Source organism: Morone saxatilis, unplaced genomic scaffold (assembly GCF_004916995.1).
Source record: "Morone saxatilis isolate NCDOM2014 unplaced genomic scaffold, NCSU_SB_2.0 Contig22, whole genome shotgun sequence".
Classification (NCBI taxonomy): Eukaryota; Metazoa; Chordata; class Actinopteri; family Moronidae; genus Morone; species Morone saxatilis.
The window spans coordinates 8,459,830-8,473,014 of NW_023339785.1; the positions used below are offsets into that span (position 1 = coordinate 8,459,830).

At 39.6% G+C, this 13,185-nt stretch overlaps 2 protein-coding genes across 2 annotated transcripts in view; one reads left to right on the top strand and one right to left on the bottom strand.

Moving 5' to 3' along the window:
- Nucleotides 1-610: 610 nt before the first annotated feature.
- On the top strand, nt 611-7,905 carry LOC118333951 (integrin alpha-6-like). Its single transcript, XM_035669772.1, has 22 exons — nt 611-762; nt 877-1,046; nt 1,152-1,365; nt 2,119-2,315; nt 2,603-2,691; nt 2,808-2,935; nt 3,071-3,160; nt 3,242-3,306; nt 3,575-3,720; nt 3,924-4,070; nt 4,227-4,348; nt 4,516-4,672; nt 5,110-5,193; nt 5,275-5,354; nt 5,445-5,519; nt 5,816-5,918; nt 6,012-6,188; nt 6,281-6,382; nt 6,489-6,599; nt 6,948-7,052; nt 7,304-7,423; nt 7,858-7,905. Exons 1-22 carry the CDS (start codon nt 611-613, stop codon nt 7,903-7,905), a joined length of 2,682 nt encoding a protein of 893 aa, XP_035525665.1.
- Nucleotides 7,906-8,166: 261 nt separating this feature from the next.
- gpc2 (glypican 2) overlaps nt 8,167-13,185 on the bottom strand; it is a 16,065-nt gene continuing 11,046 nt past the window's right edge. Inside the window, exons 10-11 of the mRNA XM_035668673.1 lie at nt 11,223-11,395; nt 8,167-10,990 (exon numbers count right to left, since the gene is read on the bottom strand). Of these exons, the coding sequence (XP_035524566.1) occupies nt 10,713-10,990; nt 11,223-11,395 (451 nt within the window). The 3' untranslated portion in view covers nt 8,167-10,712. The remainder of the gene's footprint in view (nt 10,991-11,222; nt 11,396-13,185) is intronic.

A 13,185-nucleotide genomic window follows, 5' to 3' on the forward strand; every position in this document is an offset into this window, starting at 1 on the left:
CATACATTAAGCCTGCCCCGCGCGCCATTCCTCCCAATTAACAGTGAATGGGACTCCTCTGCTGCTTCCACTTCACGCACCACCTGAGCGCCTCCTTCCTACGCCTGGAACTTCATACAACTACACCGAAACAAAGCGCGCTTTCATCCAGACACTATTCCCAGCACTCTCGGCTTCACTTTCTCGCCACTCAGACTCGTCGCGCCCAGCGATGGGCCGCTCGCCTCTGAGGCTTCCTTCAGGTGGTATGCGCTGTCGTGGAATGCTTTTCTATTGCTAGTTCTGTTCTTCCGTGTTCGGACCCCCACCGCCCCTGTGCTGCTCCGCTTAGTTCTTGGTGTGCCTCTGTGTCGGTGTTGGGTGTCCGTCTCTGTGTTTTGCTCCCCGTCATATTCGGTGGAAGCCGCTGGTGGGGGCGGTGGTCGCTGGAGCTCTGCGTGACACACGCTGTGGTTCTCCACACCAACAGCCACCACCGACGGCCGGCTCATCCTGCTTCACATCAACCAGCGCTCTTACTACCCACAGGGCCTCCCGCCCTTCAATCCTCCTGCGGCCTCCTCTCGTATGAGACAGCCAGCCGACCTGAACTTTCTCGGGGGCTGGCTGGATGCGCTTCTCTTGTTGTTTTTCCCTGTCCGGTCTCAGACCATCTGACCGCCTGGTCCTGGACCCAATTCCACTGCCAGCACCGCAACACCCAGAGCACCTGGTGTGCCGGAACCCCTGTCCCACTCCCTCGGTGTCACATCCTGAGATCGGGTCAGCCACTTAAACCACTACTTCCTACGGGCACTGCACTAGGTTACTGAAACATAGATTAAAATCCCTCTCTCCATGATCCCAATATCTAATCTTGTTTTCCTCATCATGCAGCATTTTACGTTTTGTTATTCTCTGTTTTCTCATGCAATGCCGTTTTAAAGGAATCGTACAGATGCAGCCACTGGACAACCAGGTCTACCCCAGTGAGGTGTCTTGTGAGACCGGGAATTTGGACCAGTTTAACACACAACTCATTCCTCTCCAGAGTGACAGCTACCTGGGTCAGTTTCTAATCTGGTCTGAGTCAGTATTTAGAGGTACCCTAAAAGTCTATCTTTATTGCTTTATAAGGTATAACTTCCCCAGCTTCATATTCTGTTCTTCAGGATTCTCCATCGACTCTGGTCTGGCCCTCATCAGGAAGGGTGAGCTGACGGTCGTATCAGGAGCACCCAGAGGAGGTTACAGCGGGCAGGTGGCGTTTCTCAAGGCAGACCCTGTGGCGAAGAGAAATTTGTCTGTGGAGTTAGTCCTTTCTGGTCCGGGCCTGGCCTCCTCCTTTGGCTACGACGTGGCAGTGGTGGATCTCAATGGGGATGGGTGGGTTTACTTAAGAACTTTATGTCTTTTAAAACCTGAGCTGACATTTTATATTGGTCAGTCCATCAATCCTACACTTTGGTTCAAAGTATAATCATAATGACTGTCCTGACTGATATGAACATTTTTATGAATATTCATGGTTACTTTAGGATGTTTCCTCATGATGTATTTACTCCCAAGGTAACCCCATGACCTCCCACATATGTAGCATGAGTTGTCACTTGCACACAAGAACTATCAAAATCTTATGGGCAACTTTGCATGAAATTTACTGACCACATTCATTTCCTCCAGAGGATAAACTCTTTCCATGTTGTGCAATCCATGAGCTTTATTCTAGCACCACAATCCCCCCAAAATTTAAAACATGTAATAGCCAGTTTTTATTTCATGCCATGACCTTTTCCTTCTATATTTGATGCTTTTAAAAAGTCTTTAAAACTGTTTCAACAATAACATATTTCTAATAATTTAATTCAATTCCCTTTGATATTGTGGAATTAAAATGAATACTATAATCATACTAAATGAATGAATTAAAATACAGTTGGAACTCATTTACATTAACATTCAGGAAGTTATCATGCTGGCATTATGAATTGTACACACAATTTACATCACAGACAGTTTGTACACAAGTGATATCACTACTTAAGAATTCTGCCAAAGCAAACATGGCTCCATGTTTCTGTTATTAATAATGAGACTGTTTGTAAGTGTTCTTGTATTGTGTACTTTTGGTGTGTGCAGGTGGGAGGACCTTGCTGTAGGAGCTCCGCAATTCTTTGTTAAAGATAGTTTGGTTGGAGGAGCAGTTTACATCTACATCAACAACAAAGGAAAAAACTGGGAGAAGATTGTTCCAACACAAATTCTTGGACATAAAGACTCCATGTTCGGCCTCGCAGTGGAAAACATAGGAGACGTCAATCAAGATGGTTATGGAGGTTGTTTTTATATCAAATAAATTATACATTAAACTGACAGCTAGACAGTTTGTAAGTAAGAAAGCACATTTGGTTTAAATATGAATACTTCATTATTTAAAGTGAAAATGGTTTGTAACTTTTGCTGGACAGTGGCCTCAGTGGCCACAAGTGGTATATAGGATACTAGTTAATACTAAGCAATGTAACCAGCACAAGTACAGTAAGTTATACAGAAGTATCTATCTAAAGGTAGGAAATGTATCTCTCTTTATGTTGTAACCCCACTTTGTCTTTATTTGTGACAGATATTGCTGTGGGGGCACCATATGATGGTTCTGGTCGAGTATACCTTTACTATGGCTCATCAGACAACATTAAAAAAAAGCCAGCACAGGTGAGATTGTGGGGCTTGTTACCAAAAGGTCACCAGTTCAAATCTGTGGTTGGAAATATTTAGACAGTAAACACAACAGAGCTTGAACTGAGATTCTCATATTTTGACTTCTTCAGGTAATCTCATCTGGATCCAAAAAAGTGACTCTGTTTGGATATTCTCTGTCTGGCAACTTGGACGTGGACAACAATCAGTACCCTGATTTGGCTGTGGGATCACTCTCTGATTCTGTCTTTGTTTACAGGTAACTTTACAGCTATAGTACAAACACTTGGAAGATAAATATATACAGTCCACCAGATCCCTGTTCAGACTAAAGATAGCCCAGAAAAAGAAAACCAGTGAATTTATTCAACCTGACATTGTTTCTCTGTTACAGAGCGAGGCCAGTGGTCAATGTCAGCAGCTCTCTGATGCTAACACCAGATAAAATAGACATCACAAAGGAACAGTGTGATAAACGCACATGGTAAGATGCATAAAAACACAAATGCCAACATGAACCAACTGCAAGCTTATCGGCTTTTGATCCAGTGTGTCTTCTTGTAAGTCATTTTAGAGTTCAGGCATGCTTCACCTACACAGCACATTCAGCATCGCTCAACGCCACACTGAGTAAGTTTTCCTTATTGTCAGTTCAGTGTTCTTCACAAACAGTGTTCCTCAAATGTACATATAGTTATTTTTTGTACTAAAATTAGCTTATGCTTAATATTACTGGCAGTAGATGTTGAAGTAGTGGCAGCTGTAATCAGAAGATCCAGTGTTGCAGTAATAATGGTAGTAGTAGTAGTAGCTTCTCATACTATAACAACAGAAGTAGAAGTTAGCAATAGCAACATGTGGGTACAGGTATCAGTGTATGTATCTTATTCCTTCACAGTCCTCAACTACACTTTTGAGGCTGACGCTGAGAGGAGAAAAGCGAGGCTTCCACCCAGAGTGGATTTTCAGGATTTGTCTCGAGGAAGACTGGAGCTGCCTGGACAGAAGAGAGAAGTCTGTACTGGCACCAGACTCCGACTTCTGGTACTGTTTCATTGTGCAATGTCCCTTTAAAGAGAATCACCAAACACCAGACTGCACACATTATTATTGTGATTGTGACTGTTATGCACTTAAGCACTTATGCACCAGTGTACCAAGGCAAATTCCTTATATGTGAAAACTTATATGGCAATAAACCTGATTCTGATTCTGATTAAACTAAAATAAAAACTCTTCCGTTCCAGCGTGATATCAAGGACAGGCTGCACAGTATCCCCGTCTCTGTCACTGTGTCTCTGCAGAGCTCCAGTCAGACAACCAGGACAAGTGCAGATCTGCCCAACGTTACTCCTGTCCTCAACCTCTTCCAGCAAAAGATCACTGTCTCAGAGGTATGAATGTGTGTATATGCTGTATCTGTGCATGTCTATATCTCTCTTTTTATTAATGAAACTGTTATAGCTCAACTAAAAATAGAATAAAGACAATGTTAGGGTGGGCCAATCCAAGTTGTAAAGAAACTATTTCTGCTCTGTTGTTTTTCACAGATTACCTTAATAAACAAGGGCTGTGGCAGTGACAACATTTGCCAAAGTAACCTTGAGTTACAGTACAAGTTCTCTTCCAGGAAAACACAAAATAATAAAGATGTTTTCAAATCACTGACAAGGTAAGAGACAAAAGGTAATCCGAAGCTAACCAAACTCAAAACAAAGTTACCAGGAACCATCTTGGTTCCTGCATTACATGTGATTGAACCCTAACTCATACTCACCTGGGGTTGTGTCATGATGATTGATTGACACAACCCCAGGTGAGTATGATGACTGATTTTAGAGAGGATGGCGTTGCAATCATCACTCCTTCTGATGAAGACATAGCTTTGGAGATCACTGTGACTAACAGGAACGGGGATGACGCACACCAGAGTCACTCCATCATCAGCCTCCCAGATACTCTTCATTACTCTTCTATAGTCTTCAGTCCTGCAGCAGTGAGTATACAAGTGTTCTGTAGTGGAAGAACAATATGTTTATTAGTGTGATTAATATGAGAAGGAACTGTGGTAGAAAAAGTGTTATTGGGATAAATATATGGTGAGCAGTGTGTATCAAAAATACAGGATGTCTTTGTCATTTTCTGGTATTATTCCAATACAGACACACTTTCTTGATCTTATTTATTCATTCGTTTATTACCATTGTATGTGTATATATCATATGTACATTTGTATCCATAGAAAACTAATCTTATGTAATGTAAGTACATTTACTCAAATACTGTTCTCAAGTACAAATTACTTTTGATACATCAAGTACATTTTGCTGATATTATTTACATACTTTTACATAAGTATGGCTTTGAATGCAGGACTTTTTGTTGATACTGTCACTTAAGTAAATGATCTGGATACTTCTTCCACCACTGTAGGAAACACAAGTGAGTTGCACAGCCAATGAAAAGGGAACACTAATAGACTGTGAACTGGGAAACCCACTCCGAAGAGATGCTGAAGTGAGTACTGCTCAGTTTCCTTCATGTGTATCACCGCCTGCATCTGTTGTATCATTTTTTTGTTTTGTTTGTTCCCTTCAGGTTACATTTTATGTCATACTCACAACATCCGGTATCTCGCTGAGTACAAAAGACATTAACGTCACTCTGCAGCTTGAAACGTAAGTAGGCTGATCAGAGTGGAAACGGGCACCTGTTATTGATCAGTGGACTGAACTTGATTATGATATAAACATGTTCCTGTGATGTAGGACAAGTGTGCAGACCATACCGCCAGTTGAGGCTTTAGCCAAAGTGGTTTTTCAGCTTGAGCTGCAAGTATATGGGTAGGTACTGAATGTTGTTTTCATTTTTTGTCAAATTGTGTTATTTTATGAGATTATGTTTTCTTTTGGTAATTTCAACGCAGATATGAAGAACCTCATCTGTATTTATGCTGTTCTTAAGTTCTTATTCTTCCTTATCTTCTTTTTTTTCTATTTTTTTTTGCAATACAATATACAAAGTGATTGTTAAAAGGCCATGAGCAAAACATTTTGGCTTGAAATAAGTTTAAAATGCTTTGGAATAATGGATGAAAAAGTCAAAGAATATAACATCAAAGTGTATCTTTGTTTGTCAGACGAGCCAGGCCTTCTCAAGTGTCACTTGGTGAAAACTTGAGGGGTGAGAGCGCCATAAAATCTGTGGACGAAATTGGAACTCCAGTTCAATATGAATTTAGGGTGAGCTGTCATTCGTTGTGACTGTAAAAAGCCTTTAATTGCCCAGTTGAATTTCTTTTACACAAACAGATGAATGTCTTATTTTTCTAACAGATAACAAATCTGGGCAGACCACTGAAATCTTTCTCTAATGCATCACTAAACATCTACTGGCCAAAGGAGAACACTGTAGGGAAATGGCTTCTGTACTTGACTCAGATCAACAGTAAAGGTGTACAGTCCGTCCCCTGCTCACCTGTAGACGAAATCAATCCACTTAAACACGTGAAGGTAATAAACACCTCTGCCTTTTTGTTTTATTGTTCAAACTGTAAGCAATGCCTGTAATAAACACCTGTAACCTGCTCATGTTTGCTATCGAGGGGTGGCATGACCCCTCCAGGAGAAGACGTGAAGCTGAGCATGAAGCCCTCTCTACTGACGGATTCTCTTTTCTTCCAACCAGAAGGAAATACAAAACCCTAGTAAGAAATCATCATTATTGTTTAAGCAACGAAAGAAGTGTGAACTGAGTGTACAAGGTGTGTGTCTGTTAGGTGGGATCCTCAGGCCTGTTGTCCTCTCTTTCAGACCTGCTCTGACGGACTGAAGTGTGTGGAGATACGCTGCCCTCTGTTGGGTTTGGACAGTACTGCAGTGATTGTTCTGCATTCACGCCTGTGGAACGCCACTTTTACAGAGGTGTTTCATTTCTTTAAAAAAAAAAGCCTCCCATATGTTTGAAATAGATCAACTCTGACAGATAACAGTGATGGAAATGCTTAATTGTTGGTGCTTTAATGTCATTTTCCAAGAATTATTCAAACTGACTTTTAGCTGTGTGGCTCTTTGTTGCCTGTTGCTTGTTGTTAATTGTTTGGTCCATAAAATGTCAGAAAATGTCGATCACTGCTTCCTAAAGTCCTAACGTCCTCGATATCTTGTTTCATAACCCAAAGATATTCTGTTTACTGTCATAGAGGAAAGAAACCAGAAAATAGTTCCCATAGAGAAGTTCACTCACTCATATATTTTGCCTCTTTCATTTAGGACTACAGCTCCTTGAACTACCTAGACATTGTTGTGGATGCTACTCTCAGTTTAACACACTCTCCAGAAAATATTGGACTTAAGCCAGAGAAACCTGGGACAAAGGTAAAACCACAAGTTTTTTAAAATATGTAATTTTTCCTCCATATCCCTCCTTTGGGCTCAGATAGTGACAGTGATATTGCAGTAACTACCATCACACTGATGTAACTAACATGACAAACAGGTCATCTTAGGAAGCTGCAGTCTACACACTGAAATCTATCTAAACAATATATTAGTGACTCTCAGTTTGTGCGCTTCTCACCTGTTAATGCACCTCAATAACCCCACTTTTACGGCATCCTTGTCCACAGGTAAAACTGACAGTGTTCCTTGAGAGAAAGTATTTCACCAAAGTTGCCTGGTGGATCATCTTCCTGACAGTCATTGCATTGCTCCTGTTGTTGGCTGTTATTGTCTTCCTGTTGTGGAAGGTAACAAATAAAACCAATCTATAATAGTTTGTTTTAAGGACTGCGGTGACCTTGCTGTGGAAGAATGATTCATAAGATAACACTGCTTTTCCATGTATCAGATTACTAAAGATACTAAAGGAAATCATTTTATTTCATTGATCCAGTTGTTTATTTAAGTTAGCTGATAGTTAAATTACAATTTTCTGATTTCTACATACAGATTTGCAGTATGCAGTCATATTACAAATCACTAAATAAAATCTTATAACAAGTTGTACATTAGTCTCAAAGTATACAGTAGTCTATTTATAAAAGTACTTAATTTTCTTTAAATTGATGCTTTATATTCACAATCTATTTCTTCAAAGTCTCAGAATTATGAATTCATTTACTTTCTACTAACTTGCTCAGTAAATGTAATAATAAATGTTTCTATTGTCTATCCTTGTCAGCGTGGCTGCATCGACTGCCTCGCTCAGAACAAGAAGCCCTCCACATAATGAAGATCCAAACACGGAGACTGCTCACCTTAAATGCTGAGAGGAGAAAACAGGGCCTGAGCCTCAGTGGTACGAGACGTGTGCCATGAACACAAGATATTAAGGCTGGATTGACTCATGTAATTACTAGTGCACAATTATGTGATTATGTGTCATGAACATCTTTGATCTTCTTTTTTTAATCACACTGTTTTTACTGCTTTTGTAATAAAAAAAGAAATGCAACATACTTTTCTTGAGTTTTTTTAATGAAGCAGAAAATATCACTTGTTTGATACCAAAAAACTGTTACAACAACATGAAAAAAGTTGTGCTATACTTTCACCATAAAGGAATGTGCGAGCGGTGGGAATGGATGAGAGGTTGTACTAAAGAACAATTTAACCTGAAATTCAATGGAAATATTGCAGCCACCACATCCTAATCTGACTGCTGATCATCAAAAGCACATATGATTACAATACTGTTGCTTTAGAAATACTGTGGAATATTGTTGTTTTCATTAGTAGTTGTGCAACATAATACTGTGTTTATGGTGAAGTCTTGTACATGGTCCCACTGACTTTGAAGGGTTTCGTTCCAAAATTAAATTTCACATAAATACTCCAACACTTAGATGGCTGCCACGAATCCCTCATTAATATTGACACCAAGCTTTAAACCTTTCTTTATCCAGGAATGCTGCCTCAGAGGATAAAATCTCATGCCGAGTCATATGCTAAGTGATTAAAAGTAGGAAATATTTTTGGCAAAATGAAACCCTTCTCTTGCTAATGTTTGTATTGTACAGGTGCAATAAGCCATTTGGCTAGAAGTGTACTTCTGTTACAGCAAAGTGAATTTCACAATTCCTCATTCAACAGAAAAGTGTCCTTTCACAGCATCTATACATTCTTTTTATTCTCTCTGTCTGTATCGCTGTTCTCTTTTGGGATCCTATCAATCGACTTTCATCATCATCATCATCAATTGTTCATCATTTTGAAAAGCTGGTTAGCTTAGCTAAGCATAAAAACTGTAAACAGGGGGAAGGGCTAGCCGACCGGACAAAGCTCGCCAACCAGAACCTTTTATCTGGTTTAGTTCTTACAAAAATCCAAGTATAAAACCAACATTTTGCCATTCCATATGCCGTGGTTATTTCTTGGCCAAGACCAGTGACTTCCTAAAGTCTCCACAGGTTATCTGGCAACTGCTCCCAGCCAAGAAATAATCCAGCACATAATCCTGCATAAAACCACAATGTGTTCATTAGTGAGCTTTAAAAGGCGCTGTTATCTTTGGAGAGAGCCAGGCTAGTTGTTTCCCCCGTTTCCAGTCTTTATGCTAAGCTAAGCTAACCAACTGCAAACATTTACCGTGCAGACAGTATAAGCAGAATATAAATCTCCTCATCTAATTCTCTGCAAGGGAATAAATGCCTTTGCCAAAATGTCAAACTAATTTAGTTCACTCTGCTGCTCTCCACCCCTCACGAGTTTTGTTTTTGCTTCTTGAATATTCTTTGATTTTACCTTCGTCAAAACACATTCAGCATATGAAAATTAAGAGCCATCGTCTCTCAGTTCTTGACAGCATTTGTCTTTCCATCCGCATTCAATCCAATTTTACATCACACCATGAGCTCGCTCACTGTTTTCATCGTCTCCTGTTGCTTTTAGGAAAAATAAGTAGAAAAGCGTGGTATTAAAAAACGTCTCAAAATCTTCTCAACATGAACTTAGAACCTTAAAACCTGAACAAACAATATAAAACCATCATACAAACACACACATTCACACACATTGCTCCTTAACAATCTCTGGTTGAGGCTAAAAACGCCAGAAAAATCTCCGGCTGGTCTTGTAGCCCAGCGTTGTGATGATACTAATATTAAGAGTTTCGTTGTGATTGGTTTTACGAAAAGTATTAATAAATACAACTTGATTTTTCCTTTTTATACCAGAGGAAGTTAAAGATAAACAGTTCTTTTAAAAGATAAAAACTCTCAACCCTTGCCTTATAAATCATAACAATAAGAACAATGAAATATTATATTACAAATAAATTAAACACACCAATATATTACATTAATCAACCCCTTGTCATCACAAGTAACCACAGATTCATTTGAGCCTTTAGGTACATTCAAAATAAGCCCCTTGTTTGGTTAAAGAGTCATACTATTGACTTTTTTAAATCTCCAAGCCAAAATACAGAGATTTAATTAAGAGAGTAAATTAAATCTTACTACTTACACAAGACGGGATAAAAATGAACCAAATGAACCACAACTGGACTGAAAGCAAGATCAATGAAATAATTAACTTGGTTTCATGAAAAAGGCAGCAAACAAACTCACTCGGATCAAATCAGCTGCTCATCGAAACTACATGGTAATTAAATGGCACCACTAATCTCCGTCTCGCAGACCACCAAACCACGAGCCCATGACCGTTTTATTTCTTTTTCACCCCTCAAGGCTTATATGCTCCAGCACTGCACACCATTCAGCATCGAGACTCCAATAGGTCAAACACCTCACGAATGGCACTAAAACAAAATGGCAGTACTTGTTAATTAAGTATTGTTTGTAATCGTCAATGCCTGGTAATGCTTCTCTTGTGGCTTGGGCAGTAGGAAAAATATTCACTTTAACTTATTTTGTGCTCTAAACAGGTGTTTTTGATTATTGCTAAATTAACCTGTTTTTGTCTTCATTTTTTTTCTGCTGGTGTAAACAAATGGAATGGCATTTTTTTTTTCTCTCATCATAATGTGCTTTGAAACTCCAGCAGGACAGAAAACCTCCAGACTGTAATAACCAGCTATCTCCACATGGGGGCAACAGTGACCATGAAAGGCAAAGACAACAAAGAAACCAGGGAGAGAGTGAGCTGGCTGGCTGCAGATCTGACCCGCCCGTGGCCGTTGTTTTTGTTCCACTTGGCCCCGTTTTTTTCTCGCACTCGGGGCGGCTTTGCGGGGTTGGACGCGGGGTTACGAGGAGGTTTGTTGTTGGAGGGAGAGTAAGGCCCGTAGCCTGGCCAATCATCATTGTACCTTTCACCGTGATCTCCACCCCCTGAGCCACTGCCCTCCTCACCTGCAACAAAGACAAAGATTTGACTATGGAATGGAAATTGAAAGTTAATTAATACAAATTTAGTGGTTAAGTTCTTTGATGGTGTTCACACATACACATACTGCATCCCTTAATACTCCTTTAAGGACATACGTAAGGGTTAATGTGCAACGAGGTGTCCATTATTGGGAGTTAATGGACCATGAACCCAACAGAATCGAGTATTCTCCCAGACCATGCGATAAACACTCACTGTCCATAAAGTCCATGTCCTGTCCGGTCTGAGCGTGTCTCAGTTTGTTGGTCACCACCCTCAGCTCCATGATCAGCTGTCTGGTCCTCACATCTGGTCTGGCAATGTCCACTTCCACTTCGGGGTTGTTGATCTGGCTGACCAGCCCGTCGCCTGTCACATCCGGGAGGTACCTGAGTGTGCGCGCACACACACACGGAGGCGTTAGAGTAAAAAAACACAGGCACGGATTCACACAAGATCTTTTCAAAGCAGCGCCAGGCAACCTGCTGCCATTTGAAGCCACAGCAGGGAGGTTTAACTCAGACACACAATTAATGAGTTTCGCGCCACAGGCGTACATAGTATATTTTTGCAATAACCTAATAATCTTCACTGCAATAACTGGCTAGTTTCTTGGGGGGAATTCACTTTCTGGCATTTAATTGTAGGCATTCTGGACTTACTTAAGCTTAAAGCTCATGGTAGCTTTTTGTATTGTGCTTCAAAAATGGAAGTACATGTACCCAAACAACAGCATGGCTTTAGGGATGATCATGCTGTTCAGTCACCACTTTGGTCCACACTGAAATGTCTCAACAGCCGTTGGGTTGGTTGCCATAAAATTCATGGTCTACAGACTTTTCCTGTATAGCGCCACAATAAGGTTGACATTTTGGTGCGGGGGAAAATGTCTGAATCCAGTTGTGGTCTAAACATTGATTCATGTCCCCCTCTGGATGAACTGTAGCGACTAAATATCCAAACATCTGTAAGACGAGTGACATTCCCATCAGTCTCAGCTGTACTTTGTATTTAGTGCTAATTTGCAAATCTTAGACAATGACAATGGCAAATATTAGACCTGCTTGGAGTCGGCATGTTATTGTCATTCTGAGCATGTTAGCATTTAGCTCAGAGCACTGCTGCCTCTACAGGACCGCGAGCATGGCTTTAGTCTTGTTTTTAAATGTGTAGCCTTTTTGGATTGTTGCTGGAGGGCTGTTTGTTGTTGTTGTTGTTGCTTTTAGGGGATTTTACACTCAGACACAATATTTGATCAATAAATAATAAATAATGTGCAGACACAAACTGAACAATGTTATCGGCTGAGTGGAGATCTTTACTTTAAACTCTTCGTGGAATAAAACTTAAACGAATAATTAGATTTTATTTTGTGCCAAATTGTAAAAATGTGAAGCAGCATCTAAAAATATATCAGCGACTGTTTCACACTCAAATAAAGTCTGAAAGGAAAATATTGAAAAAACAATTTGGCACCAAGTTGGAAAATTAAAGAGAAGACTGAATGTTTTTGTAGCCTTAAAATGAATATTATATATAAATATATATATATATAATACAATTATTATCAGGAGCTGTTTCAGTCTGACCCAGTGGAGCTTCAGAGGAGTTTAACCTCTAACAAGCAGAAAATTCTATTATTTAAATGATCTGACACTAAATGTTTCAATGCTTCGTCCTGTTTCACCTGATGGTTTAAATCTGGTTTCAGAGGATCTAACAGATAATAACTCCTCTTATTGGTAATTATTAATATCAGGCTTTAAACAGAGGCTCTGAGTCCAGTTTCATGGATTCTTACAGGAAGAAAAACAGTTCAAAGATCTCTGAATGTTGTTTAGTCTTTATTTATTAATATGAGGCTTCAGGTGGAGGGTTGAAGTCGGGCTTTAAAACCACTGACAGAAGGAAAAAAACTCCCAAAATGTTGAATTTTGTGGCTTTTTTTAAGAATAAATGATTTCATGTTTTTGTTTATTATCATCTTAAAAATATGAGGCTCAGTCTTCAGCTTGAATCGGTGCAACCAGAGTGTTTGTGTCTAAATCCAGTCTAATGGAAGGAAAACACTGAATTTAAAATCTAATGAATTTTTTGGCACCAAATTGTAAAAAATGTAAAACAAAAAAAGACTGAATGTTTTCAGTGAGAACCATCTTAAATATATATATATATATAT